This window comes from Panicum virgatum, chromosome 4K (assembly GCF_016808335.1).
Source record: "Panicum virgatum strain AP13 chromosome 4K, P.virgatum_v5, whole genome shotgun sequence".
NCBI lineage: Eukaryota > Viridiplantae > Streptophyta > Magnoliopsida > Poales > Poaceae > Panicum > Panicum virgatum.
Genome location: NC_053139.1, coordinates 36826828 through 36853790, shown reverse-complemented (window position 1 = coordinate 36853790; position 26963 = coordinate 36826828). Strand labels below are relative to the sequence as shown.

At 44.0% G+C, this 26963-nt stretch overlaps 5 protein-coding genes across 6 annotated transcripts; 3 read left to right on the top strand and 2 right to left on the bottom strand.

Moving 5' to 3' along the window:
- Nucleotides 1–347: 347 nt before the first annotated feature.
- Nucleotides 348–7281, top strand: LOC120702181. Its single transcript, XM_039985923.1, has 4 exons — nt 348–507; nt 4644–4986; nt 5317–5370; nt 7112–7281. Exons 1-4 carry the CDS (start codon nt 348–350, stop codon nt 7140–7142), a joined length of 588 nt encoding a protein of 195 aa, XP_039841857.1. The 3' UTR covers nt 7143–7281.
- A 4022-nt stretch (nt 7282–11303) lies between these two features.
- On the top strand, nt 11304–13005 carry LOC120705201 (glucan endo-1,3-beta-glucosidase 8-like). Its single transcript, XM_039989672.1, has 2 exons — nt 11304–11724; nt 11820–13005. Exons 1-2 carry the CDS (start codon nt 11381–11383, stop codon nt 12922–12924), a joined length of 1449 nt encoding a protein of 482 aa, XP_039845606.1. The 5' UTR covers nt 11304–11380; the 3' UTR covers nt 12925–13005.
- Nucleotides 13006–17744: 4739 nt separating this feature from the next.
- Nucleotides 17745–19178, top strand: LOC120705200 (syntaxin-124-like). The gene is made up of 2 exons (XM_039989671.1): nt 17745–18307; nt 18419–19178. The coding sequence occupies exons 1-2, from the start codon at nt 17870–17872 to the stop codon at nt 18911–18913; spliced, it is 933 nt and encodes a 310-aa protein (XP_039845605.1). The 5' UTR covers nt 17745–17869; the 3' UTR covers nt 18914–19178.
- A 2660-nt stretch (nt 19179–21838) lies between these two features.
- LOC120703789 lies at nt 21839–23459 on the bottom strand. Its single transcript, XM_039987961.1, has 2 exons — nt 23177–23459; nt 21839–22737 (listed from the first exon to the last, which is right to left on the bottom strand). The coding sequence occupies exons 1-2, from the start codon at nt 23438–23440 to the stop codon at nt 22177–22179; spliced, it is 825 nt and encodes a 274-aa protein (XP_039843895.1). The 5' UTR covers nt 23441–23459; the 3' UTR covers nt 21839–22176.
- Nucleotides 23460–23502: 43 nt separating this feature from the next.
- Nucleotides 23503–25296, bottom strand: LOC120703788 (putative nuclease HARBI1). 2 transcript variants are annotated; one of them, XM_039987960.1, is made up of 3 exons: nt 24614–25290; nt 24298–24523; nt 23640–24207 (listed from the first exon to the last, which is right to left on the bottom strand). In XM_039987960.1, the coding sequence occupies exons 1-3, from the start codon at nt 25121–25123 to the stop codon at nt 23771–23773; spliced, it is 1173 nt and encodes a 390-aa protein (XP_039843894.1). In that variant the 5' UTR covers nt 25124–25290; the 3' UTR covers nt 23640–23770. The 2 variants fall into 2 exon arrangements, with proteins under 2 accessions (XP_039843893.1, XP_039843894.1); XM_039987959.1 differs by having other exon boundaries at nt 23503–24523; nt 24614–25296.
- Between the last annotated feature and the right edge of the window lie 1667 nt (nt 25297–26963).

Sequence of the window (26963 nt, the reverse complement as noted above, 5' to 3'; positions counted from 1 at the left end):
CAAATAAAAAACTTTATGTAACAAAAGTTGTAGATCTTGTTTCATAGAATCCAGAACAATTGAGTTTGTATTTTTCTGTTTTTTCTACGATTTTATATCAATTTTACAAATTCACTATTTAATACGCCCTGGGCGCCAGAATCTAAATATTATTTTTTTACATTTAGATCCTGTCGCCAACTGGATGGGCGACAGGCACCCTGTCGCCTATTAGAGGGGTGACAAGTACCAATTTTTAGAAATTTCCCTATTCAGCATATATTTTAAAATTTTATTTTTTTTAAATATAAAAATGAAAAAAAAGCCTCCGCGCCGATCGCTAAAGCGGCCGGGATCAGGGCAGGGCCATGGGCCCACTTCCTTTTACTGTTCGGTTTCAGGAGGGAGCTGCCGCCGCCCCGTCTCCATCGTCATCTGCAAATCTGTTCCGCCTCCTCTGCGGGATGGGGCCAGCAGCCGGCACGGACCCACCTCGAGAGAGGATACAGGCGCGGGCGGAACCTCCAGGTTTACCGATCTACTGTAGCGACCTGGAGGATAGGGGTTCGTTTACCGTGTTGCGGTGCGGGAATTCCACCGGTATATTTGCCGTCCAGGTTGCTTTAGCGAGCTGCGGTGCGGACAGCCTAGAAAGAGAAGAATGGGGCTTCGAATTACACACTGCAGGACGCGATGCTCGGATGAAAAATGCTGGCATCGGGTATTGTTCTTTAATCGATGCTTCGTTACTTATAAACAATTTTTGGCCCTGTCTAGTTCCCACCCCGTAAACACAAAAAAAATCATCACATCGAATGTTTCGACACATATATGGAGTACTAAATGAAGTCTAGTTACAAACTTTTTGCATGGATGGGCTGTAAATCGCGAGACGAATCTAATGAGCCTAATTAATCCATGGTTTGCAACATGGATGCTACAGTAACCATCCGCTAATTATTGATTAATCATGAATTAATTAGCATCATTAGATTCGTCTTGCGATTTACAACTCATTTGTGTAAAAAGTTTTATAAATAGACTTCATTTAGTACTTCAAATTAGCAAAACTCCGTCGCAATTTTTTTTGCAAAACATCTAAACACGGCCTTTGTGACTGCAGCTGAGGTACGGGATATTGGTCTTTGTGCCCTTCAATGCTCATGAGTCTAGGGCCCTGTTTGTTTGGTTCTCTGCGCTAGTGAGTGCTAGAAAACTTTGACCACTAATTACAGTGTTAAATAAAATCAATTTATAAAACCAACTTCAGAATCTCTGCGTTATGAACCCTGAAGAATCTAATGAGACCTTTGATCGCGCGATTAGAGGATCATTACTGTAATATTACTGTAGTCAATAATCGATTAATTACTGTCATTAGATTTGTCGCGAAAAGTTATATCTATCCCTAAAAAGATTTTACAAATAGACTTCATTTAGTACTCCATGCATGCAAGATTCTTTTTTCGGCTTGTGTGCACTAGGAAAACCAAACAATACCTAGGTGTGCACCAGTTATTGGTTTTATTTATTGAACATGTAAGTCCCGCAGCCATGTGCCCACACTGCGGCCTCCGGAGGTTGATGCCCAGTTACCTGCCATGCCGTCAATTTTTTTTGAGCATCGATGCCCACACTGCGAGTAAGACAGCTTGTCCCCAAGCTGGTCCATCGGATGTCCACGATGCATATCAGCTTCGTCTTCCCAGGTTGCCATACTAAGTGGCAGATCACCTCAACGCACCTTGACATGGGCAGCCGTAGCACCCCCCTTGGAGACCATGGCGCGCTCCAGAACAGCCATGGGTAGAAGCACTTCATCAGGTTCATCAGGATCAGTACAAACTGATGGAAGGTCTGCACTAACCTCGGCAGCAGGTGGAACATGTTTCTTCAGTTGAGAAACATGCACGACGGCATGAACTTGAGCATGAGCAGGCAAATCCAATTTGTAGGCAACAGTTTCCACACGTTGCAGTACTTCGAATGGCCCATAGAAACGGAAAGATAGGTTGTTGCTGCTGCGAAGAGCACATGGGGCTCGAGTTTAAGATATACCATGTCTCCAACTTGAACCACTCATTCAGGATGAAAGTCAGCCTGCGCTTTCATCTTTTGTTGAGCATGAAGAAGTTGTTGAATCAATTGAGTTAGCAGATTACGTTCTTGAAGCCAACTCTCTAGATCTGGTACCATGCTTGCCTGCAGGTTTGTGATGCCAAAATGTCGTGGAGTTTTCCCATACATGACTGTCGATGTTTTATCGCCAAACTGACTGTGGGTATCCTAAAGTGGTTGATTGTACGTAGGGACTCGTCAAAATCAACGACGCGATGGTACAAGAAACACAAAACAAAGCTACTAAATAAAATATCACGATTCTAGAAAATCTTTAAAAAAAAGAACCATCAAATTTGGAGTTGTGATGAGGGAGTAATACCAATTACAAAATTTACTTTTGGAAAGAAAAGAAAAGAAAAAGATGGATTGCATATTGTAGAACCATGTTTTTTTTTGAGGAGATTGTAGAACCATGTTGCAAAGTATAATAAGTTAGCGTTACCAAATAGCAACAGACACTACAAGAAATCTCTTAATCCATGACGATTTTTTCGTGACGTTTATATCAAGCGTCATAAACTGGCAACATCTATGACGATTTAAGAATTTTCGTCATAGATTTGCAAATGGCTCATTTGGGCTCCAATTCGGGCCCAACTTCTATGATGAACCTTTAATAACCGTCATGGATTGAAAATTAAAATCATCACAGATTTGATACTATACTCAACCACAAATTTGACAAAACAAATATATTGCTTACTTTAAAGAAAATAAGATGCATTACTTCTTTTTTCTTAAAAAAACGTGGGTGTTGTGCAAGGTAGGAAATAAGAAAAAAATTAAGTTGGCTTTATTTGCGTGTGATGGAAGAAAAAAAATTTCCCGCAGAATTGGTGATAAGAAAAGTAAATAGATGCTCACCAAAAAAAATAAAAAAAAGAAAGAATCCGCGTTCGAACCAAGATCTCCAAGACCAGGCCGCCGCAACTTAGCACTGTTCTACACCTTCATGTTTGAAATGGCTTGGTATAAGCCTTTATATACTAATATTTGTGCTTTAAGTTAGAAAAAAAAACCGTGCGCTTGCAGGGATTCGAAACCGGGGCATGGCTATAGGACCCAAGGTGCCCTACCAACGCGCCAAGTCTTTGCTTGTGGTTATGTTGAATAATAGATTATTTATATAAAGGTTTGCAACGTGGCCCTACAGTGAAGAACAGATGTTTGAATCATCTTTTTCTTTTTGATCCGGGATTAAATTTTGTAATTAGTATTTCTTTCTCATAAGAACTCCAAATTTGATGGTTCTTTTATCCGAATATTTCTAAAATATGAATCTTTTATTTAGTGGCTTTTGTTTGTACGTTAATTGCTATATCTAGATTGTTTTCGTAGTACATGTTTTATTCCAATTAAATAGAGAATTGAAAAATATGTTTTTGCATAACAATTGCTAATGTAACTTGATATTTTTCATTGTTATGGACAACATAAGGTGGTGTCCAAATTTGAGGTGCATACAAGTTCGAACATGTTATGAGGTATTCAAATTTCAAAGTTTGACTTGAGATATATGAAACTATGTGAAAGAGATATCCATTTATGAACAATGTATAGTGACATACTATTAGAACTACTTGATTTTTTTATGAGAAGCTAAACGACCAAAAATGTGTTGTCGCATCAATTTATAGAATGTTTTACTAGATTTGGATATTACTGTAATTATTATATGGTAATTCGAAGAAAGAAGTTTGAATTATCCCTAGAATACAATTGAATTTTTCATCCATCTCCGAACAGGGACACAATGGAACATATGAGCCTAAATATGATTTCTTTACATTTTTTTATTTCTTTTTGGGTACACATAGTTCAAATTGTAATTACTTTCAATAAACATGTAGAAATTTATTTAAACCGTTGAAAATAATAAATAAGTTTGAAAATTATCAAAACTTCTACAAGACAATTTATATGTAGTCTATTATATTCAGAAAATATATTAGTGTATAAAAGATAATTATTTAATTATTTTACTTCACTATGGTGCAATAAAATGGGAAAAATAAAAAAAAATATTAAATGGGCCGAAACACTAGCTAGAGTCGTCTTCTATCAAAACCCAACTTCTCCCGACCGTCCATTTCCAATCCAACGACTCGAATCAATTTGTAGTCATATAAATAGGCCAACAAACCCTAAGTCAGCCTCCCTCGCATCCTCCTGCCGCCCCTCAGCATCCCGGAGCATCCCGCCGCCGCCCCCACGCCCACCTCGACCGCCGGCCTCTCGCGCCATCCGTCGCCTCCCACCTCCATTGCCGCTACTTCTCTCCGAATCCACTCACCGCGCCCGCCGCCCCACTCTGCCCTCGCATCCTCGTCACCGTGTGGCTAACCCTCCGACCTCCACACTTCTCCCTCTCTTTCTCCTCAGATCTGCGCGCTGCTCCCTCTCGCTCGTCCAGGGCCGCGGCCACCGTCTCGCTTGACCTTGTAGCGTCCGCGACAGCCCTCAAATGCGGCAGTCGTCTGGGCGGATGGAGGAATGCCGGGAGAGCTCCTAAGCCTCGGCCTCGGCAGATATACAATGTATAGTGGCTGCGGCCGGTGCGGACTCGGGCCCACTCCTCGCCCCGCCTCCCCACCGGGGGGCTCATCCATTTGCTCCACTCCTTCGGGGGGGCCCGCGTGCCCAGGCGGACCGAGGTGGCCTGCTGCATGCGGAGCATCCTGGACGCGCGGCCGTGGGGAGGAGCACCGGAGTGGTGGCCGCCGCGCTGCGGCAGTGGCGGGCACAGGACGTCCTGGAGCGGTTGAGGGCCACGCTGCGTCCAGCGTCGTGGGCGCTCTCCCTGCTGGCTTTCTTTGTCATGGATTGCAGATGCGCTACGAGGAGGGGCTGTGGTGCTGGGAGCTGCATCGGCTCCAATCTCTGCAGGTAATTCGAAGAGACCGAGGGCGATAGGCAGTTGTTCCTCCATTACATCTGTATAGCCGCATACTGCGAGTTGTTCTAGGCTGCACTTTTCTTGTTGGACAGATCTGCAGTACGTGATTAGCCCTGGATGTGGGGTGTTGCTTCAATTTTCCTGTTGTTCAGATCTGCATTAGTCTAGTGCAAGACTGCCAGTAGCTTGTGTTTTTTTTATTGGATAGCATGTCGCCTTGAATCTAATAACCTGTCTTCATCTGTCGGCTTTTTTAATGATTTCAAGTCAAGAGCTCAGCCATGTTCTGCGTTGTCTGAATGTGCTGCTCATGTTTGTAGGACAGTTAACTACCAGCATGTTGAGCCCCATTTTATGTTCTCCTACGACTTGCTGTTAAGTATTTCTTTGCTCCTACATTATTATGCATTAGCTATTTAGCTGATCCCTGCAGGGTGTATTGGAAATGTTGTTGCAATATCTTTTACCTGCAAGCACCTCTTTGTGATAACTCACTATATCTAGTGCCCAATACAGATAGGCTGGGACTCAGTTATGAGAATGAGTGCTCATTCGCCACTGTACTGAATCTTTTTGTTCTCTTCACTAATACATTTGCCAATACATGATGATGTAAGAAGTTTCTGAATATTTGAACCTTTCTTGTCCTTATCACATATGTGCTGATGTTGAATGTTAAGCTCACAATTTACTATCATCCTATTATTTCATAAATCCGCAAACTAAGTTACACCTCTAGTAATATGTACTTACTGACCAGCTATCTAGGCAAAGCATGCATGTACATAGTCTCACCTGCTATCTAGGCAAAGCATGCATGTACATAGTCTCTTGCAGCTCGTATTTATTGTTTATTCCGATAACCAATTTGATGCAAGTAAACTGATTGTTTTTTTTCTTCTGATACACATTCAGTAGAGTGAAAAACCTAAAAATGAAAGTATGTTTGGTCTTGTTTCATTGATGTATGATCTTTGTTATTTATTAAATGAAGAATTTGTTATTCGGGACAGGGTCGGGGTGGCACCAATTGAGGAGAAACTTACCCAGCATCGGCTGAGATGGTTTGGACATGTCCAACGAAGGCCTCCTGAGGCGCCGGTGCGTAATGGGGTTCATGAGCGGGTCGATAATGTAAAGAGGGGTAGAGGTAGACCTAAACTGACGTGGGATGAGTCGGTTAAGAGAGATCTTAAGGATTGGAATATTTTTAAAGAGATAGCTTTGGATAGGAGCGCTTGGAGACTAGCTTGAACCTTGAACTTGCTTGGGAAAAAAAAGCTTGTTTGGGAAAAAAAAGCTTGTTGTTGTTGTAAGAATTTGTTATTCCTGATAAAACTCTGCTGCTATGTTAAGCATGACAACCATTAACAGTTTGGAAAGTTCTAATAGTGCCTTTGCTTTTTTTCCCAATGAATTTTGTATGCCCAGTGTACTATTGGAAGTCCTAGAACTGAACCATTCGTCTAAATAATTTATTTTTTCTTAGTGTGAAAACTATATGCTAGTTAGATGATTTTGCCAGGTTCCATAGTTGTTTTATCATAGTTTGATGATGTTGCTGCATCTTACATGTTATGACTATAGTTTCTTGGACACATTATGGACATTTCTTTTTATTCTGGTCATTTCATTTTTTGTGATATAACGAAGCCAAAGGTATTTTTCCAACACCTTAAAGTTTGCTGCGGCTATATTTCCTATCGAGCCGTACTTAGTTTTTGACATAGAAAAAAAGTATGCAGCTACTGCTTATTGTCTCATTGCTTGTTGAACATGTTCAGATATATCACATCTAGTTAGAACTAATATGATAGCTTTGTGTGATTTTTTTTCTGCTTGAGCTCCGGTGCTTTATAATCATTGACTAGTGCATACCTTTCATACAAAACACTATATGCCTATGATTTGTCTGAATTCATTCCATCTTTGCACAGATGGTACAAATATTTTTTTTCTTCAAGTGCTTCTAGTGTCAGAGTTATCTATGCCCAGCAAAGTCCCCATATTTTCTTATCTTGCTAAATACTTAAAAAATTCATCTAGTTTCAGTATTTTCCATCACAGATATTGCCCTCTGATTAATTATTTAACAATGTGCTCTTTTCATGATAGGATGAAATGGAACAAGGAACAAGCGGTGTGAAGAGATTGGAAATTTGAGGCAAAGGCTGGAACCTTTTCTATTTTTGTTTCTGGTGTGTTGCTTTTGATACTAGATGACAACATGTAACTTGCTATTTTGACGTGCTTCTCAATGTAAATATGAGATATATTTGATTTTAAGCTGTAGTAAATGGGTTGAATATTTTAGTATGTTTTTTTGTCTGAAATGACAATTCTAATAAAAGGGCTGAAAATTGGGCCAAATTCATGGGCAGAAGTTTTTATGGGCTGAAAAATGGCCCGTTTTAAAATGGGCCTGCTAATAAATGGGCTGTGAATGCAATGTCATCGTGCACATCAGACGCCACGTTAGCACCACTTTTCATGTCACCGGCCATGTCATAGACCACGTAAATTTACATGTCATCATTGCTATCCACGTCATCGTCAAGTCAACCATGTCATCTTCTATGTCATCAATGTGTGACATAATAATTAAATTCATGACGAAAATTATACTGTTTGTGATGTTTTTTTTCGTCATAGAAAACGTGTTTGGGTTGGACTTTGGGGGCCAGAGATATTTTATGACGATTTCAAAATGTCATGGATTAAGCAATCTGTGACGAAATTTTAAAGAACGTCACGAGGTGTAATCTGTGACGCTCACTACATGACACAATTTGAGATCGTCATAGATACTGTTTTATGACGGTTTTTTAGTGATCTGTGACGAAATTTAATCGTCATGGATCAACAGATTTTTTGTAGTGAGAAAACAAGTTGCAGCCCAGTGGTAATGCGATCATGTCTTGCCTCTAAGGCGTGGCTTCGAATCCAAAATACTACCTCCTTGTGTCTTTTATTTCCTGATTAAAACAAAAAAGTTAATGTATGTAGTCTAATACCAATCTCTAGCACAAGTGAAGGTGCAGTGTAGCGGAAGGGGGGCGCGATTATCCGTCGCTTGAGGCGATGGTTTCCACACCCATCACCTGAACATACCCGTGATTAATCTGCCAACCCACCGTGGGCCATTGGCATGGCCCATCATAGTAACAGCGTGCATGTATATTGAATCAGAAAAATCTGCACGCAAAGATACCCACCATGACATCACTCACATGCATGTCGATTTGAAAACTAAAAAAGCTATAACTATAAAACTGCGCGTCCAAATAAAATTTGGGTTATACCATTATCTTTCTTTGACAAGATCTTCAAAATAAGACCACACTTGCCTATGCTTGCATGATATTTTTTAAAAATATTTTTCTAATACTAAATAATTAATTTTAGATTCTGCGAGCAAATAATTCAACAACACGAACAAATAATTATAAGTACGAACAAAAAATACATATAATAAACAAATAATAATGTACACCAAACAAAAAAATAAACATGATGAACATTTGATTGCATAATAAATAATGAAAAATGAATATTACAAATAAAAGAGTCAACATCACCGAACAATTCGGTCTACAAGACGAAAAAAATAATTTAGTATTATGAAAAAATTATATAAACTCACAGAACAAATATATGTATACCTGGAGTAAATTATACTAACTCAAGGACATGGCAAATAAATTATTATTAAAGATCAGTTATTAGAATATGGATAAATTATACAAATTGCGCAAAAGATAAAGAGAACATATCAGGTGCAAACCAACCTCTCTGTGCAAACTATGCAAACTTCAATCTGGACCACTGGATCAACATCCAAGGGGGGCGCAGACGGAGTGAAAGGGGGATTTGTAAAAGTGTGATTACCCAATCTAAGGGCAGGCGGTTAATTGTAAATTACCCAATCTCCCATACCCCATGGATGTTGTTCCGGTGGCCCGGATTGAAGTTTGCACGATTTGCACGAGAAGATTGGTTTCCACCTGATATGTTCCCAAAGATAAATTATAAACAGATAAATACATCCAAGGATAATCAAAAAGTAAAAGAAAAAGAGAAAATAGAATGTAAAGAAATAGATTATAAATAGACGTACGGGATATGTGCACATGGCAGACAAATTAGCATATAAATTTAATAAATCAGTTTACAATTAATTAATTTAATAAATCATACAAGATATGTGCACATGGCAAATAAGAAACATATAACCGAAAAGTACAAGAAATATTAGCTTGAGTTTTGAGAGAGAACTAGAGAAGAAAAATGAAAAAAAAATAACAATTGGAAGGAAATAAATAGGAAAGGACAAGGAAAGAAAGACAGGAATAACCAACTTCTTTGGAGCGTCGGCCATGAAAAAACAAATAAAGAAAATAAAATAAAATAAAAGGAGGAGGAAACAAAAAGAAAAATATTGAAATGGTTCGCGAAGAGGTGAAGTCAATAGATCCCGCTGCTTACTCTCCACACGCACAACAAAAACACAAGCAAAGTAATTTTCTTGTAGCATGCGTATTCCATGTGAGTAAGCAATAAATGTCCCTGTAACAGTAGAAAATTTTTATAGGCCGAAATTATTCTAGTCAGCCCAATATGTAATGCCCATTAGTCAATTTTGTTCAGGTGATGGAAATAGATCCCATCACTCGGGCGATATATAGCCCCGGCGGCGGAAGGGTGCTAGATTCTTACCTAAAAAAACTGGGTTCGATGTTTTTTTATTGCCTCAACTTTCTGTACAAGCTGTAGTATCTGAACCCACGCACCAACGCACACCTCTAACCCACTCACACCCCCTAGTGCACAAGCTAGAACTACAATCTATACCTAGGCTATACACCACGGCTGAGAGATATGACAGTTGTGGCTTATTCATATGAGGCATCAAAATTTATTCTGGGGACACAATCCCGGTGAGACACCCAGACCGATCAGGGATCGAATTCGGGCGGGCAGGAAGCCACCCACCGGCTTCTGCCACCCGCGCTACACGCGGTTCTCAACTGGGTTCGATGTTCTCCCTCCCTCTTCCCATTGTGCCCATTTTTTCCCTGGTCCTCCTGCTGCGGGCTGAAGCCTTGGCGCAAAGATAACCTTCTGCGGGCTGAAGCTAGGCTTGGTGTGCTAGCACAAAGAGACAACAGGAGGAGAGAGAGGAGGCCCGAAGGGCAAAAAATGAAATGAGCTCGGCCCAGACACAAGTGAAAATGAGCACGATCCTTGTTTTGTTCCAAATTTTTTACTACATCCAAGAAAATGTTGAGGTGGGTTAGAATATTTTTTAGGATAAAATTGATGAGCGATTTTCTTATTCTACAGAAATTTAAAAAATAAAGAAAATTGGATTTAAACTTGTGCAAAATATTATGTAGCAACTTAGATGCATACGTGAACTTGATATGTTATATTGATTCATGGGCTCATGTTAACTATAACGTATTTTTCTTTATCACCATTGTGGTTTGAGCACGATATTAAATCTGTGACGATTTTTACTTTTATTATATGACATTTTTAGAGGTTTGTCATAGAAACTGGGCCCAAATTAGAGCCCGTATGAGCTATTTGCAAATCTATGATAAAAATTTATAAATCGTCATAGATCATGTTTATTTATGACGGTTTTCATAAACGTTACCAAAAAATCGTCATGGGTTAAAAAAAATTTGTAGGGTACGAAGAGTCTAATTTGGCCAGGCTGTTGGAGTACCGAAATATGGAGATGGAATTTTAGCTAAATGGATAGCTAAAAAAAATACGGAGAGTGAGATTTGACTAGGCTCTTGGAGTTTCTCTAAGTGCATAGCAAAATTCACCTCTACTATTTCTAAAGCATGTAACGTTTCGTTGGTCCGCCAGTCGGACACAAATCGGAATCCGAACAGATCAATTGTAATCCCAATCAAAACACGGACAATTAATATCTCGCACAAATACGGCATGGTATAAGTGAAGGAACACAGAGTTGATGGTACTACGTAGGTCTATTATATTATCCGTAGCAACGAATGGGTACTATGCTAGTATATTTAAGAAAGCTGAAATGACCAATAATTTTCCTTTTTCAATTCATGGAGAAACAACAGTACGTGAGTTGGTATTTTTCCCAAGTTGAAGACCTTTATCTGTCAACCGCTTGACCACCGGCTTGCCATCTTCTCAACTCTTGTTCCCTCCTTTTTCTGAGGCCGAGGCTTCCACATGTCTGTTGGTGGCGTTCCAGCCGTTTTACCCGCCAGTTTCCTCTCCTCTCCCTCCATCCACCGGAGAGGAGAGATGCAGCTCACGAGCACCTCCGAATCCTGACCTCCCACTCCCAAAGCTGCCATCAAGCCGAGGAAAATCAGGTGACGACGCCGCATGGCTCGGCTCCTGCGGCTGCTGGCCGGCGCGGCCGCGCTGCTGCTTGCAGCGTCGGCGGCCATGGCCGGCGGCGACACCGTGGAGGTCGGCGTCAACTGGGGCTCGCAGCTCTCCCACCCCCTGCTGCCGGACTCGGTGGTGAAGATGCTCAAGGCGAACGGGATCGCTAGGGTCAAGATGTTCGACGCCGACCCCTGGCCCGTCGGCGCGCTCGTCGACTCCGGCATCGAGGTCATGCTCGGCATCCCCAACGACATGCTCGAAACGATGAACAGCTACGGCAACGCGGAGGATTGGGTCAAGGAGAACGTCACCGCCTACGGCGACAAGCTCAAGCTCAAGTGCGTGCATTTGCCTCGCATCCTCGAATTGCTTGGTCGTTTCCAATGCAATGGCGAACAATCGAATCGAGAGTAATTAGCGTTTGATCCAACAGGTACGTGGCAGTGGGAAATGAGCCATTCCTCAAGGCCTACAACGGGTCGTTCATGAAGACGACCTTTCCGGCGCTGAAGAACGTCCAGAAGGCGCTGGACGAGGCCGGCGTCGGCGACAAGGTGAAGGCGGTCGTCCCGCTGAACGCCGACGTGTACGTCTCCCCCGACGACAAGCCTTCCTCCGGCGCGTTCCGGCCGGACATCAAGGACCTGATGACCGACATGGTGAAGTTCCTGCACGACCACGGCGCGCCCTTCGTCGTCAACATCTACCCCTTCCTGAGCCTGTACCAGAGCGACGACTTCCCCTTCGAGTTCGCCTTCTTTGACGGCGGCCGGAGCATCCAGGACAAGGGCGGCGTCAGCTACTCCAACGTGTTCGACGCCAACTACGACACGCTGGTGAACGCGCTGAAGAAGGCCGGCGTGCCCAACCTCAAGGTCGTCGTCGGCGAGGCCGGCTGGCCCACCGACGGCAACAAGAACGCCAACCTCAAGCTGGCGCGCCGGTTCTACGACGGCCTCCTCAAGAAGCTCTCCAAGGGCGACGGCACCCCGGTGCGGCCGGGCAAGATGGAGGTCTACCTGTTCGGCCTCTTCGACGAGGACATGAAGAGCATCGCGCCGGGCAACTTCGAGCGGCACTGGGGCATCTTCACCTACGACGGCAAGTCCAAGTTCCCGTTGGACCTGACGGGGCAGGGCCACGACAGTCTGCTTTCCCCGGTGCCGGACGTGCAGTACCTGCCGCACCAGTGGTGCGTGTTCGACGACGGCGCCAAGGACAAGGCCAAGCTGCCGGGGAACATCCAGTACGCGTGCGCCAGCGGCGACTGCACGGCGCTCGGCTACGGCTGCTCCTGCAACGGGCTGGACGAGAAGAGCAACATCTCCTACGCCTTCAACATGTACTTCCAGATGCAGGACCAGGACGTGCGCGCCTGCGACTTCGACGGGCTCGCCAAGATCACCGACAAGAACGCCTCCGCGCGCGGGTGCCTGTTCCCGATCCAGGTCCTCAGCGCCGGCGGCCGGGCCGCGCCGGGGATCGGACGGGCGGCGGCGGCGGCGATCGTGGCCTTGGCCGTGATGTTGTTCGTGTAGAGTGGCGCTCGATCGTGTGACTTCGTGTAGAAATTCCGTTCGTGTATCTACGTGAAAGAAAGACTATATATATCGAGTTCGAGACGCATGCATGAACTGTTCCTCGTCCGGAAATGTCCAGTGTTGCCTCTCATAGCCTTTCTCAGACTTCTAGCATGGGTGCATCAGACCAGGGCGTGCAATGCAGATTTTTCCTCCACTCCGACAAATTTTGCACACATTCGACGTCCCCCCCCCCCCACCCCCCTATTGACTATTATCGCCAATCCACTGTGTACTGTTTTCCATCCAAAAAATCACCTTTGACCAGAGATCGTAATGGGTCATGGTCCTACTGGTCTTTTCACAGCCCAATAAAGCCGCTTAAATTTTAGGAATTTGGCGTTATTGCCCTCACCGAGGATGCTAATAGTGATTTTGCCCTTTTTTTTAGACTTTGCGATTTTACCCCTCTTTTTTAAAAATAAAATCTCTGTTTACCCCTACTTTGAGCTCCGTTAGTTGAACAGCTATTAAAAAAATAAAAAACCTCCTCAAAGTAATGAAAAAAGACCCTCACTTCTTTCTTCCTCCTCGCTCCTGCCGCACACCCCTTACCCAGTCGCTCCTCCCTCGCAAAACTGGTCCTGCGCGGACAGCGGCGGGGGCGGACGGCGGCTCGCCTGTAGAGGCTAGCGGTTGGGGGCAAGGTCCCGCGCGGAGGCTCCCTAGGCAGCGGCGGGTGGGCCCGGCGCAGGCACGAGAGGTGCCCCACCCGTGGCCGGCGGCTCGCCTGAGCGTGAGGCGCGAGGCGCCCCCGAGGCCGGCGCGGCCAGGCAACGGCGGCCCCTGCGCATCCAGTCAGCATCGGGCACGAGGCGCCCCCGGCGGCCTGTGCGGCTAGGCAACGGCGGGCGCGAGGTGGGCGGACGTTGGCGGCCGAGCTGCGGGAGATGCAGGAGCGTGTGCTCAACTACCGGCGCTATCAGGAGTCCGCCCGAGCCTACATATTGTCCAGCCTGATCTCCCACTCGTTCGGCGCGCTGCGACTCGATGGAGCTCGCAGGCCTCGTCCACACCTACCAGACGCCGTCCATGGTCGACATGCTGCACCGCTCGCAGGCGCTCCTGCCGGAGGTCATCGTGATTCAGGTTTGCTGCTTCCATTGGCAGTGAATGCAGCGGTGACAAAATGGCGTATTGAATTAGCAGCTAGCACTAGCAGCAGCTAGGAAGGGGGAAGAAGAGAACGTCACCATTTCATTTCTTTGATGCTATTTGTTGTCGCAAAGAGGATTTATTATAAAAATTTGATGTAAATTTGCTTGAGAAATTCATTTTAGACCTGTCAAAATGTTGCCCAATTCTTCTATTGAAAATAAGAATAAAATCACCAAATTTACAGAACAATAGGGGCAAATCTTTTAAGGGCAAATTAGTCTTTTCAAAGCAATTTTAACACTGTTACCTGCTTTTCACGGAATAGGGGTAAACTCTACCTTCCTTTCCAAAAAGCAGGGGTAAATTCGCAAAGTTGAAAAAATAGGGGCAAAATCACCGTTTCACCTAGAAACAGGCCATGTTCCGCTAGGCGCCGACTAGGCGGCAAATAGGCACGCTTAATCGTGAGTCGAAGGGTCAGCGCCTCGCCTATGGGGGGAGGCGGACCCATAGGCGTTGGCAGCTCGTCGACGACGTCGATGATGGTGGAGGAGCGTCCGGCGGAGGTCGCCGGTGGGGGAGGATGAGCTGCGGGCGGCGGGCGTCCGGCGGAGGTCGCCGGTGGGGGAGGAGGAGCTGCGGGCGGCGGGCGCTTACACGGGCTTGGGCGGGCGGCGGCGGGCGCAAGTGCGGGCGGCGGCCGCGGACGTATGCAAGCGGCGCCGGGCGCGTGCGGGACGGAGAGATGCGAGAGGCAGAGAGATGCGGGAGAGAGGGTAGGGTTTAGTTGGGCCTTCAAATGAACCTTTAAATGGGCCTTTTTTCCTTTCTCCTTTTTCATGACCACTCATCTCCTTTTTTTCTTCTTTTGAGTGTTTATACATGTATTAATCACCGCCTAGAAAAACGTCTAGAAACGCCTAGGCGCGATTAATCCCGCCTAGGCGCTAGGCAGTGGGTCAGCGTCTAGAATCCGCCTAACGCCTAGCTGAACTAGGGAAACAGGAGTAAGAACGCCAAAGCCCCTTAAATTTTTTATCTCAAAATTGTATAAGATTAGAGCCCAGTCTTTAGATTTTCTAGTTTAAAATTTTGGTCCATTTACCACCCCTACCTGTGACTTCGTGTTCCATCGACGATTCTATCTTCTCTTTTCATAACTACTATAACGACCATTAAATCACCTCCAAAATTCATGAAACTATTAAGTAGTGCTAAAACATATGGGAATGGCTGCATTTCGCATAAAAACACGTGTGGCATTTAAAATCTTAAAATTATAATTCACCAAAATAGGCTACGTACTTATGAAGATTATCTAACTTTTTGGACCACAACATTACATTCCCAAAATTATAGATTAATATCTAATATTCCTATCATATCATGAAATAATTGTAAAATTATCTTTGATCATACATTACTTAGAGAATCTTGAAGTTACTTCAAAATTTTGTTTCTGCAAAAGAACTTCAAATTTTGTTTTTTTAAGAATTAGGAAACTTTCTTTACTTATGATATAAATTAATTTTATAAATTCATTCATCCCACCATATGAAATTAGGTATTTTTCAATAACTTTTGGAAATAATTTTTGTGCCTTAAAAATTTAGATTTTTTTCAAAATCACCCTATTTTGGTTAATTTTTTAAATGTTATATATGTGTTTTGTGCAAAATGGGTCTGTCTCCATCTATTATATCACTACAACTGTTTTTAATGAAGAAAACATAGGGGAGAGTCCACAGGGTTACTGCTGATTGTTTGATCTGGGTGGAGTTATGGATGACCCCATCCATGAAGAGTGCAAGAAGACACGAGGAGAATCGGATCACGAAGACGGTGACGGCTAAGTTAATGGGGAGGACAATAGTAAGGGCTCAAAAGACCTGAAGCTATTGAGGTCTTTGGTGCAGATCCGACTTGCACCGATGGTGGTGGGTGGTGCCTTGAGAAGAGAAGAGGGCCTAAAAAGTGAAGATTCAGAGGATGCATAGCATTGTTGTGAAGATTTCATTGAGACGAAGCTAAGTCGTGAAGACGTTAGGTCTGCACAATGCAACGATAGAAAAATTGAAAAGATTTACATGTAGTAGGTTTTTGGGTTTTTGTGTTGATGTGTGATTGAAATTTTGGCTCAATGCACTTCAATTTTGGACTTTGGCAAGGTTGCGGATCACTCACATTTGTGTGATTGAGAGTTAAGTAGGGTTCGAGAGGGAAAGGCTCTCACTCTTGATTTTCTGCTGTACAATTTTTGATTTATCTAGGAGTGGCCTTTGACCAGACATCTTAGGGTAACACAGGGATGATCATTTTTTTTCACAAAATTGTTCCCTCGCAAATAGGATCTGACAATACCTCCGATTGAGAAAAAGGTCTCCTGAAAAACTCCACATGTGCGTGACTTCTACTGATTCAGGTCATTTTACTCTGATATTCATGCTAGAGTACAAAACAAACAATTGTTAGGCCGCCATTCTACAATGATGCAAATGACCCATGCATGAGACTCATGATAGTGAAATGGAAGCTGCCACTTACACGTGAGAAAACTGCTCTCTCGCCACCTGCCGTTGCAATGACCGGAGCAAGACACTAGCAAGAGACCATGACCATGAGAGGGCATGCATGCGTCCTGTGAAGGCTGATCGGTCCATTCAACGATCTGATGACCGGTCGAAACAAAGGGGCTGCATGGTGACAACGTTGTGATCCGCGCGTTCTGGTGCTTTCGGTGTGTTGAGAGGATTCTGCATCAACATTGGTCCTTGTGATCGTGTAGGACTCGGTAGAGGCTAGAGGCGCAATTCCAATTCTGCCGACGCTCGCCCCAAGCGCTGCTAGCGCGCGATGGACGAGGGGTCCATGTGCCGCACGTCACACCCACCCTGAGCCACGGCAGGACAGGTGTACTTGATTTTTTTCTTTTGTTTTACATTTTTGTATTCAATTAGTTTTTTCAACATTTAATATTTGTATTCACGTGGATCTTTACATGCATAATCTATATACATAAGTTATCTAATAAAATTCTTATAACAAAAGCTATATGCATAATTTATATCCATTACAAAAATTGTGCTACAAAATTATTATGTAACAAGTTAGGAGGAAATAGTTATATGTATAAATCGAATGTTGTTTAGATGTTATATGTATAAGTTACGTGTATAAATTGTATGTATTGAAAGTTATGCTAAAATTATAGTCTGTAATAAAATGTTACTAACGAGTTATATGTACAAAGTTATATACATAAATTATTATAAACCAAAAATAAAAAGTTGTAGAAATAAAAAAAATTTCAAAAGTGGATAGTTTGCTTTTGTCGGAAATCGTCCGCCGGGGCCTCTTCTGGTGAGCGCCCGCTAATTAGCAGGCCCGGGCTAGAGGTCGATCTGCAACGTTGTATAGTTGATTGTAGTGCGGCTGTTGCCCGTAATATAAGGTAATCACGTTATTACCAAAACTCTTACATGGTAATCAGGGCATGCATGCGCCCTTGCCACAATTAGGGGGGCAGTCTCCTAGAGGGGAGGGAGGCCTTCCTTTAATTCCTCCAAGTTCCTTGCCGACTGCTAAATTTCTTGGACGCCATGCATATAGCCATCTAGGGCGGCAAGCCATTGCCATTCTTTCAACCTCGCCGTATACGTAGCAGTTCATCGATTGATCCCGTTCAAGCAAACACGCAGCAGGAAACGATCGATCGATCAATCGATAGAACTATCGTTGTCCGTCCGATCATCACCAGCTCCCACCGCCGCTGCGCTGATCCGCTGCCTGCGTCGTCGCCTCCGCCATGAACGACCTCTTCTCGTCGAGCTCGTTCAAGAAGTATGCGGACGCGAGCCCGGCGACGTCGTCGGCGGGCGACATGGAGACCGGCGGCGAGAGCGTGGTGAACCTGGACAAGTTCTTCGAGGAGGTGGAGGCGGTGAAGGAGGACATGCGCGGGCTGGAGGGCATGTACAAGCGGCTCCAGTCCACCAACGAGGAGACCAAGACGGCGCACGACGCGCGCACCGTCAAGTCCCTCCGCGCCCGCATGGACAAGGACGTCGAGCAGGTGCTCCGCCGCGCCAAGGCCGTCAAGGGCAAGCTCGAGGCGCTCGACCGCTCCAACGCCACCTCCCGCAAGGTGCCCGGCTGCGGCCCGGGCTCCTCCACCGACCGCACCCGCACCTCCGTCGTCGCCGGCCTCGGCAAGAAGCTCAAGGACCTCATGGACGACTTCCAGGTACAGCGCTAGCTGATCGTCGATCGATCTGTTTCTGTTCATCAGGACGACGACGACCACATCGTCCGGCAATGCAATGCAGCTAAATTAATCTCATCGATGGGCTTGCAGGGGCTGAGGGCGAGGATGGCGGCGGAGTACAAGGAGACGGTGGCGCGGCGGTACTACACGGTGACGGGGGAGAAGCCGGAGGACAGCACGATCGAGGCGCTCATCTCGTCGGGGGAGAGCGAGTCGTTCCTGCAGAAGGCGATCCAGGAGCAAGGGCGCGGACAGGTGATGGACACCATCTCGGAGATCCAGGAGCGGCACGACGCCGTCAAGGACATCGAGCGCAGCCTCATGGACCTGCACCAGGTGTTCCTGGACATGGCGGCGCTCGTGGAGGCGCAGGGCCACCAGCTCAACGACATCGAGAGCCACGTCGCGCACGCCAGCTCCTTCGTGCGCCGGGGCACCGTCGAGCTGGAGACGGCGCGCGAGTACCAGAAGAGCAGCCGCAAGTGGATGTGCATCGCCGTCCTCGCCGGCATCCTCCTCGTCGCCGTCCTCATCCTGCCCGTGCTCGTCAACCTGCGCATCTTGACGCTCCCCACCAAACGATGATTGATGATTCTTCGTCTCATCCATCATTCTCTTCTTCTTCTTGTCTCTTTCTTTACACGTACGTACGTACTTCGTGATTTTACCAAGGATTTCCGTTTCTTTGCTTTTCGTCAGGTCTGTACCATTTTGTATGTCTTTTCTTGGTAGATGTAGCAGTTGATTTTCAGAAGACTTGCATGTACTACTTGATCGATCGAGATGGTATGCATGCATGGGCGTAACAGTTTCAGTAATTTGAAATCGAAGCCAATAGGTGTGTTTGATCGATCAGCTTTATCTAAAAAATTTGGAAAGTTGATTTACCTAGGAATTAGGAGGAATAATTGTTGTGTTCTATACGATCTCCTCAAGCTTCCTAAGAAATTGTTTGAATATTTTGAAGCTCTTAGCCTCTTACCACCTATGAGGTAATTGGAGTACCGTAGCAAGGCTGGCAACCGAAAACTAGACAGTGCCCATTATTATCACCCTATTGACTTCAAGAAGGCTTCGTAGGCTTCTTCCTCGGCCATCTCTTCTTCTTTCCTGGCACATTCATTCAGGTACTTGGCGAGCTCACTGTTAATACTGGGGTCGAAGTATACAAAATCAGACTCCATCTTGTAGTTGTGAACTCTATGAGGATTGCTGGCAACGTAGTTACTGAAGTTGAGGCAGGCTGCCTCTTGCCGGCCATAATACTCCATGCCGACGCAGATGGGGTGCACAATATTGGCCCGTCGAAACTCGCACAAAAAACATCGACCTGCAGGGAGTCATGGAGGTGAAAAATGAAATCAGTTTGTTAAATTGTCACCGAAATTACACTTTCACCATGTTTTTGTTTGCATGCAAGTGCAATGCGCTTACCAAGAAATGCAGAGATGGTGACAGGGCAGCAGAATGACTGCACACAATTCTTTCCACTGAAGTTCTTCTCTCGTTGAGTCTGTGGACTATAAAGGGCAAGAAAGATCTGCGCAAAAAATAACACACGCTTGTCTTGGCCTCCGTTGTCGGCATCCATTCTTGTAGCCAAGAAGTTGATATGGTAGATTTTCTGCTTCTGAACATCGCTTCTTGCCACAGCACAAATGGTGTCAACTGTTGTGAAGTGAAAGTGAAAGTGAAAGTGAAAGTGAAAGTGAAAGAGAGAATGTAATGAATGATTGATTGTATTGATTGATGGTTTAGACCACAATATTTATATGTACAAGAGGGGAAAGGGTGTCTATTCATGAAGGGACAGGCCCCTTCGAGAATGGCCCCTTCGTGATGTTTGTAACTGCCTAGTGACATCACAATAATGTCATTAATCTAATTAATAAATATGGAAATTGATCACTAAGCCTATTTTCCTTCGTAACACTCCCCCTTGATCAATTTGTTATTCTTGTAGTCTTGTAATCAATTTTGATCTTCTTTTGGTCTTGTAATCAATCGTATAGCTCCTTGAAAAACCCTTTGGGAAAAATCAGGAGATGTATGTATGTATATGTCATGGAAAAACTCCTTAAACCCTCTTGGGAAAATAGGAGAAAATTTTGATATGACATATATGTGTTGGTATTCCATTAAAAACTCCTTTAAAACCCAATGAGAAAAATATAAGGAGAAAATGATATAGAATATCATTAATTGCAAACTTATATGAGAAAAAGCTCAAAAGGAAAACTCATAAGTAAGTTTGAATGTATTATGATCTGTTGATCATATTTGAACTTATTCTCCCCCCAAAACCCTATGGGAAAAATATGAGAAGAAATTATATCTTGAATATCTTTTTAAAAACTCTGCTGAGAAAACAGAAGATATGATATATGTAATATGTCTTGAATATCCCTTCAAAAAATCCCGGTGGGGAAAAATTTGAGATATGACAGAATATTACCTCATTAAAAACCTAGTATGAGAAAAACCTTGATAGAAAAACTCACGTAGGAAAAGAGTACAATATATAATCGGAAGATTATAATCAAAGGTTTACTCCCCCTGATGCCTGCAAATCCTTAAGTCTTCTCATACCAATTCCGAAAACATATTTTTGGAATAATGATGTAGGCAAAGATTTTGTGAATAAATCTGCAAGATTATCACATGACTTTGTTTGCAAGATTTCTATCTCTCCATTTTTCTGGAGCTCGTGAGGATAGAATAATTTAGGAGCAATGTGTTTTGTGATATTGCTTTTTATGTAACCTGCATTCATTTGTGCAATGCAAGCTGAATTATCTTCATAGATAATTGTTGGTTTCGTAATTGAACCAATATCACATGACTGTTGTATGTGATTAATCATTCTGCGAAGCCATACACATTCACGTGAAGCTTCATATAATGCAATTATTTCAGAATGATTAGTGGATGTGGCTACTAAGGTTTGTTTGGATGATTTCCATGATATAGCCGTTCCACCATGTAAAAATACAAAGCTTATCTGAGATCTGGCATTATGAGGATCAGAAAGATAGCTAGCATATGTATATCCAATTATTGATTTATCTTGGTCAAACTGATAGAATAAACCAACCGTGTGTTTGGTTTGGGGTTGTGTGGGTTGGGTTGGCTCTAACTCTCATTTTGGGGATGGCTCCAACCTTTGTTTTGTTTGGTTGCTGGGTCGGGTTCGTTCCAGTTTCTTGTTTGGTTCGAGGACTGCAAAGGGTTGGAGCCAACCCGTCACTTGTTTGTTTGGATGGATGGATTGGAATGGACCTGTGGACCTGGTTACTTATGCTCTGAATGATTCTCATTTCTGACAGACGAATCACACATGGGAGGAATAACAGAGATCATAACCAGAGCATCAAAAGTCAGAACAATGTGTGCGTGCATGCTCTCATCTCATGATGGAGCTTGAGGTGGATCAGACTGGTACACACCTTTATCTTTAGTGTGCCCGTTCCCATTTTTCCTCTATTTTGCAGCAAAAGAAAAGGACTAGGTTTGTATAAAACACTTCAAGAAATTAGGCTTGTGCAGTATATCTTTGCGTCTTACTCTAACATAAAAAAAAAGTACTCTGCATTTTTCATGAACAACAGGCTTCACTTCCTCCAGAGACAAGTACTCTGTAGAACATTTGAACTGCCCTAGGTCATATCCATAGGCACATTACATACAGTAGCATGTCATATGCTTGCACGATGTATCAAGTTCAAGCCTTTTACAATATATATCAAGTTCAAGGCCTCCACATAGCACGATACAAGCTTACTTAGACCACAAATATAAAGTTCTATGTGGTACTAACAAAAGAACCATCCCATGCCTACAACTTACCCTTATTGCCCAGAGTAGTTTTCGGCAATATACTTTGCAACCCAGTTTAATTTATGGTCAAAAGGCAGGCGGTTGAAAGCTCTAGCTATGTGAGGTTGGGAGACCAAATGGGCATAATAGAAGGATAAGTGAGTCTCATTGAAACTACCATTGAAAGCCATCAAGTTGTCAAACAAATCTGAGGGCACATCATTGTCTGATTTGCCCACTTCCTTTATCGCCTTGGCTATCTTGTTACTTCCTCTATTAATTGCAGCAACCAAAGGATCAACATCAGGCCTCAACCTCTTGTTGCTCTTCTTGCTGTTGTTGGTCTTGCCAATCTTGCTGGTCTTGCTTGCAGATGATGTTGCCCCATTGTTGCCTTCATTGGCAATAGCATCCCCATCACTCTTTCCTGTTTCCTCGGCCTCACAATCCTCTGCACCGCCATCCTCTGTACCTAGAGGTGCACTTGAGTCCTTTGCAAACTTGCCTGTAGCCATGGTACTTCCAAATATTGTGTTCATCTCCTCAAAGTGTTGAATAGGCTTGTTCAGAAAATCAACATCAGACTTGTGATCCTACAATATTTGTACAATTTCAGCAACTACTATTATGTACATGTAGAATCAATGGTTTTCTTGTAGAATCAAGTATTTCAGAGTTTTCGTTTAAAGAAAAGGTACTTCAGAGTTCAAGACGAAGCAAACATGTCCCAAACAAAAAAAAAGGTGAGGGCAAACTCTGTAGACGATATGTTACCTGAAACATAACCAGCAGCAACCGTGGGGGCCAATGTACTAGGCATACAACTGATGAAACTTAAGAGGCACATTTACAACTGATGAAACTTAAATCAAGTCATAAATAGTCTACAACACAACAGGACAGTAGGTATCAACGGATTGATATGATGTGGTTCACAATGCAATTGTAAGCTGCTGCTGCAGAGGAAACAAAACATGCATCCTTCCAAGTTGACATATTATTTGAGCAAGTAAATGTGGACAGCATCCATACCTTAATATGATTGTTGTAGTGCTCATCATCAAGAGTTATAGTGCAGGTATCTTCATCCCAATTAGCAGCACTCAAACCACGAAGGTCACATATTTTATGAAACTTCTTTTGCCATGTCTTAAGATGATTTTTAACCTGCTCACCAGTGCGCACAATGCCAAATTTCTCTTGGAGAGCCTTTGCACAGCCATTATAGTGAACCATCTTGAAGGTAGATGAAGTCTTGGTGCCATTAACCACTAAACTGGCAAGGTATTCGAGCATGTAGGCTGACCAAGTTGAAATCCAAGTAGCATGTCCACTAATCCCTACATTAGCCTCTGCTGGTTCCATTTACCTTCAAGAATTAACAATGCAATATACAATTAGAATGTATCAGCCCACATTTGGTCCATTTCAGCAAAGCATAGTTTCATGAGACAATAATTTCAGCAAGGTAGCAAACAATAATATCAGCAAGGTAGCAAACAATAATTTCAGCAAGGTAGCAAACAAATATGTCCTCAAATACAATTTCAGCCATCAAATACAATGATGACATTGTCCAATCAAATAAAATACAACACATATTACATTGTCCAAACAAATAAAATACTAGTTTCCATGGCTCTGACGGTCAGCCCACATTTGGTCAGCCAAGCCTTGTCTAAAAGCGAGCATAATGGCATTCTCACTTGCTGTCCCAGCATATATGGTGTCCTGGGTGTCATCATTGTCATCTGGCTCATTGAATTCATCACTCACATCTTCAATCACCCAATTATGAATGATGCAGCAAGCAATAACAATATCTACTTGAGTTTCATAAGGAAAAAAAGGAGATGCATCATCAAGAACTTTGAATCTCCTTTTTAGTGCTCCAAATGCTTGCTCTACTATGATTCTCAATGAACAGTGCCTACGGTTGAACAATTCCTTCTCATTTTGCACCGGATTCCTTCCCCATTCATTCAAGTGGTAGCGGACAGCCCGAAAAGGGGGTAAAAATCCGGGTTTGGCTCCATATCCAGCATCAACTAGGTAATATTTACCTAACATATGATGTGTAGTTAGGTTACATCTCAATGATCCAGTAATTTTGATGAACAAATTTATGGACAAGACATAGGTTAAACTATTACCTTGTGGCACACGAAGGCCATCCTCACGTGCTAAAGCATCACGTAAAACTAATGCATCATGTGCTGTCCCCTCCCATCCGGCCAAGACATAGGTGAATTTTTGGTAGAAATCTACGGCTGCCAGTACATTTTGAGTACAATGCTTGTATCTACCACGAAAAGCATGCTGCATTTCCTTTGGAATAGTGGCTCTTATATGTGTACCATCAAGTGCTCCTATACAATCCTACGTGATGTTCAAAGAAGTCAAGATTAGGACAATTATAGGTTTGTCAAAAAATAAATTTAGAATGTGACATAAGGTTGAGCTGCACACCTTAAAGTAAGGATACCACCTTGTGTCTCCTTCTATTTTAGCGGGAGTGTCCAATGAAGGGGGCCTAATATAATCCTCTCGTAGCTCACCAATAGCATGAAGTACTTTGTTAAAATAACGACCGACCGTTTCTCCGGATCTACCAAAATTGGTTGCAAATACTCTATTCCTAACATTATGTCCAACAGTATGTAGAAACATTGCCACTTGCTGCTCAACACACATATGAACGGTATCTTCAAGTAAAGCATGATCTCTAAACAACTGACAAAACCGAAAGAAACGTGCTTTGTTCATTCTCAGCATGTCTACACAAGTTGTGTCATTCCTCCAAATTTTGTCATTCAGGTAGTCAATCCTCTTCCTATCCCTTTCAAACATTGGGGCATAAGTAATCCCTTCCCTTCTTGCAACTTGTTTTCTTTTCCTAGACCGACCAATAATTGCCATGACTGACAAGAACCAATATGAAGCAGCAGCACAAATGAATACCTTGGTCCTCTTATCCATCTACATACCACAGATTAAAATTGTGACTACAAATGACCTAGCAAAAAAAACCATCTAGGGTTTCCATGTAGTAACACAAATCCAGCATAGATCTACATCAAACATCTTTCACACATGAACAAGGATGAACAATCCAGCATGGATCTACAGGAAACAACACTGGATTTACCTTGAACAATGGAGGGACCGGTGGAGGGAGCCTCCAGGCGGCGTGCATGCGCGGCGGCCGGGGAACGAGCCTGCTGGCGGGGCAGGCTCCCAGGCGGAGCCGGCGCGCGTGCGCGGCGGCCGGGGAACGAGCCTGCTGGCGGGGCAGGCGGCGTGCGGTCGGGGCCGGGGGGGGGGGGGGGGGGCGGTCCACTGCCCGCGCGACCCGGCGGCGTGCGCTCCTGGCGTGCGGTCGGGGCTGTGGGGCCAGTCACCTGCCCGCGCGAGCTCCTGCCGTGCGCTCCTGCCTGTGTGGTCGCGGGCGGGGCCGCGCTCGTGACCAGCGGCGTCCGGTCCGCGGACCGGCCGCCGGGTGCTCGCGAGCGACGGGAGGGAGAGACTGGAGGGTGAGAGAGAGGCGTGAAGGGATAAGGCTGGATGGAGGGTGACTTTACTCGTGCGTGATTTTTTCAACCCGAGCGGAGCGGCTCCGTCCGCCGGATTTTGACGGTCGAGTGCAACCCGCATCTTGGAGGTATATTCTCCCGAGGTTGGTTCCATCCCCTACCCAACCCCTATCCAAACAGCAAAAAAATGGGTCGAACTCGTCCAAGTTGGTCCCAGCACTCCAACCAAACAGACGGTAAGATCTATTGTACCTTGGAGATATCTGAATATATTCTTAACTCCCGTCCAATGACGTTTTGTTGGAGCTGTGCTATGTCTAGCTAGCAAGTTTACCGCAAATGCAATGTCAGGCGCCACGGTATGGTACGACGCACCTCGACTACAAGAATCCACGCCACGGTACGACGCCGGGTCGTGAGCCTTCTTGCACCCGCATGTGGCCGCATGAGAACAACGTTCAAAGAGGGTGAAAGTAAAGTCCACTCGCCGGGCCGATCAGGTACTTAAGCTTACCGATTACCATATTTCTCGGCATGTGGTTAGTATGTTCAAAAGCTTAACCACCACTACCACACACTGCGGACTTATCCATTTTCACTAAATAGATGGAGTATCACAAGTACCACAACCCCGCCCGTGAGCCTTATAGTTGCAGTATGTAGTAGACATTCAACTCCTATAGTTCTCGCGAGTGACAGGAAATCACTCGACTTCTACCGAACCATTAGCCTAGCCATCTTGCGACCTACACATACTAGTGTTCAAACATAGGTACCCAGGATTATGCAGCTAAGGTTCCAAGCAACTCCTGTAAACTTAAATGCGCAAGTAGATAGAAATAATAATAAGTTGCATAAATTTAAAATAGATAGGACATGCTCCGGGGCTTGCCTGGGAATAACACTAGGTCAGTGTTAGTTAGAGAACAACTTCTCGGCGAGCATCTTCCTTCGGTCATGCACATCGGGATCCATCCATCCATCTTCTAGATGTGTCCACCATTCACCGTCTTCTGGCTCGGCTCCACGTCACATCCTTCACGTGATTCATCTATCGTATCTAAATGAAATGCAACAATGCATATGTATGAATGCACAGTTCCGAGTTGTTCAGCGATTTATGTGTTATTATTTTTTTTCTTCACGATAAAGTTGTAGTCCAACATAAAGTGAGTTGGTATGGGAAACTTGTCCATTAATATTTCCTGGGTAGTCATTTATAGAGTAGAAATTTTATCTATACTAACTCATAAAATAGCTGGGTGTGTTGCTTTTCTTATATATTA

Bases quoted from the DNA above. Each gene is read 5' to 3' on its own strand.
- LOC120702181 (XM_039985923.1), top strand. From the start codon at position 348: ATGGGCCCACTTCCTTTTACTGTTCGGTTTCAGGAGGGAGCTGCCGCC. The intron at 4,987-5,316 runs GTAATTCGAAGA...TCATGTTTGTAG, and splicing joins ATCGGCTCCAATCTCTGCAG to GACAGTTAACTACCAGCATG. The intron at 5,371-7,111 runs GTTAAGTATTTC...TTTTCATGATAG, and splicing joins ATGTTCTCCTACGACTTGCT to GATGAAATGGAACAAGGAAC.
- LOC120703788 (XM_039987959.1), bottom strand. From the start codon at position 25,123: ATGGATAAGAGGACCAAGGTATTCATTTGTGCTGCTGCTTCATATTGG. The intron at 24,524-24,613 runs GTGTGCAGCTCA...AACATCACGTAG, and splicing joins GGTGGTATCCTTACTTTAAG to GATTGTATAGGAGCACTTGA.
- LOC120705201 (XM_039989672.1), top strand. From the start codon at position 11,381: ATGGCTCGGCTCCTGCGGCTGCTGGCCGGCGCGGCCGCGCTGCTGCTT. The intron at 11,725-11,819 runs GTGCGTGCATTT...TTGATCCAACAG, and splicing joins GGCGACAAGCTCAAGCTCAA to GTACGTGGCAGTGGGAAATG.
- LOC120705200 (XM_039989671.1), top strand. From the start codon at position 17,870: ATGAACGACCTCTTCTCGTCGAGCTCGTTCAAGAAGTATGCGGACGCG. The intron at 18,308-18,418 runs GTACAGCGCTAG...ATGGGCTTGCAG, and splicing joins ACCTCATGGACGACTTCCAG to GGGCTGAGGGCGAGGATGGC.
- LOC120703789 (XM_039987961.1), bottom strand. From the start codon at position 23,440: ATGCTCGAATACCTTGCCAGTTTAGTGGTTAATGGCACCAAGACTTCA. The intron at 22,738-23,176 runs GTATGGATGCTG...CAAATATTGTAG, and splicing joins ACTACAACAATCATATTAAG to GATCACAAGTCTGATGTTGA.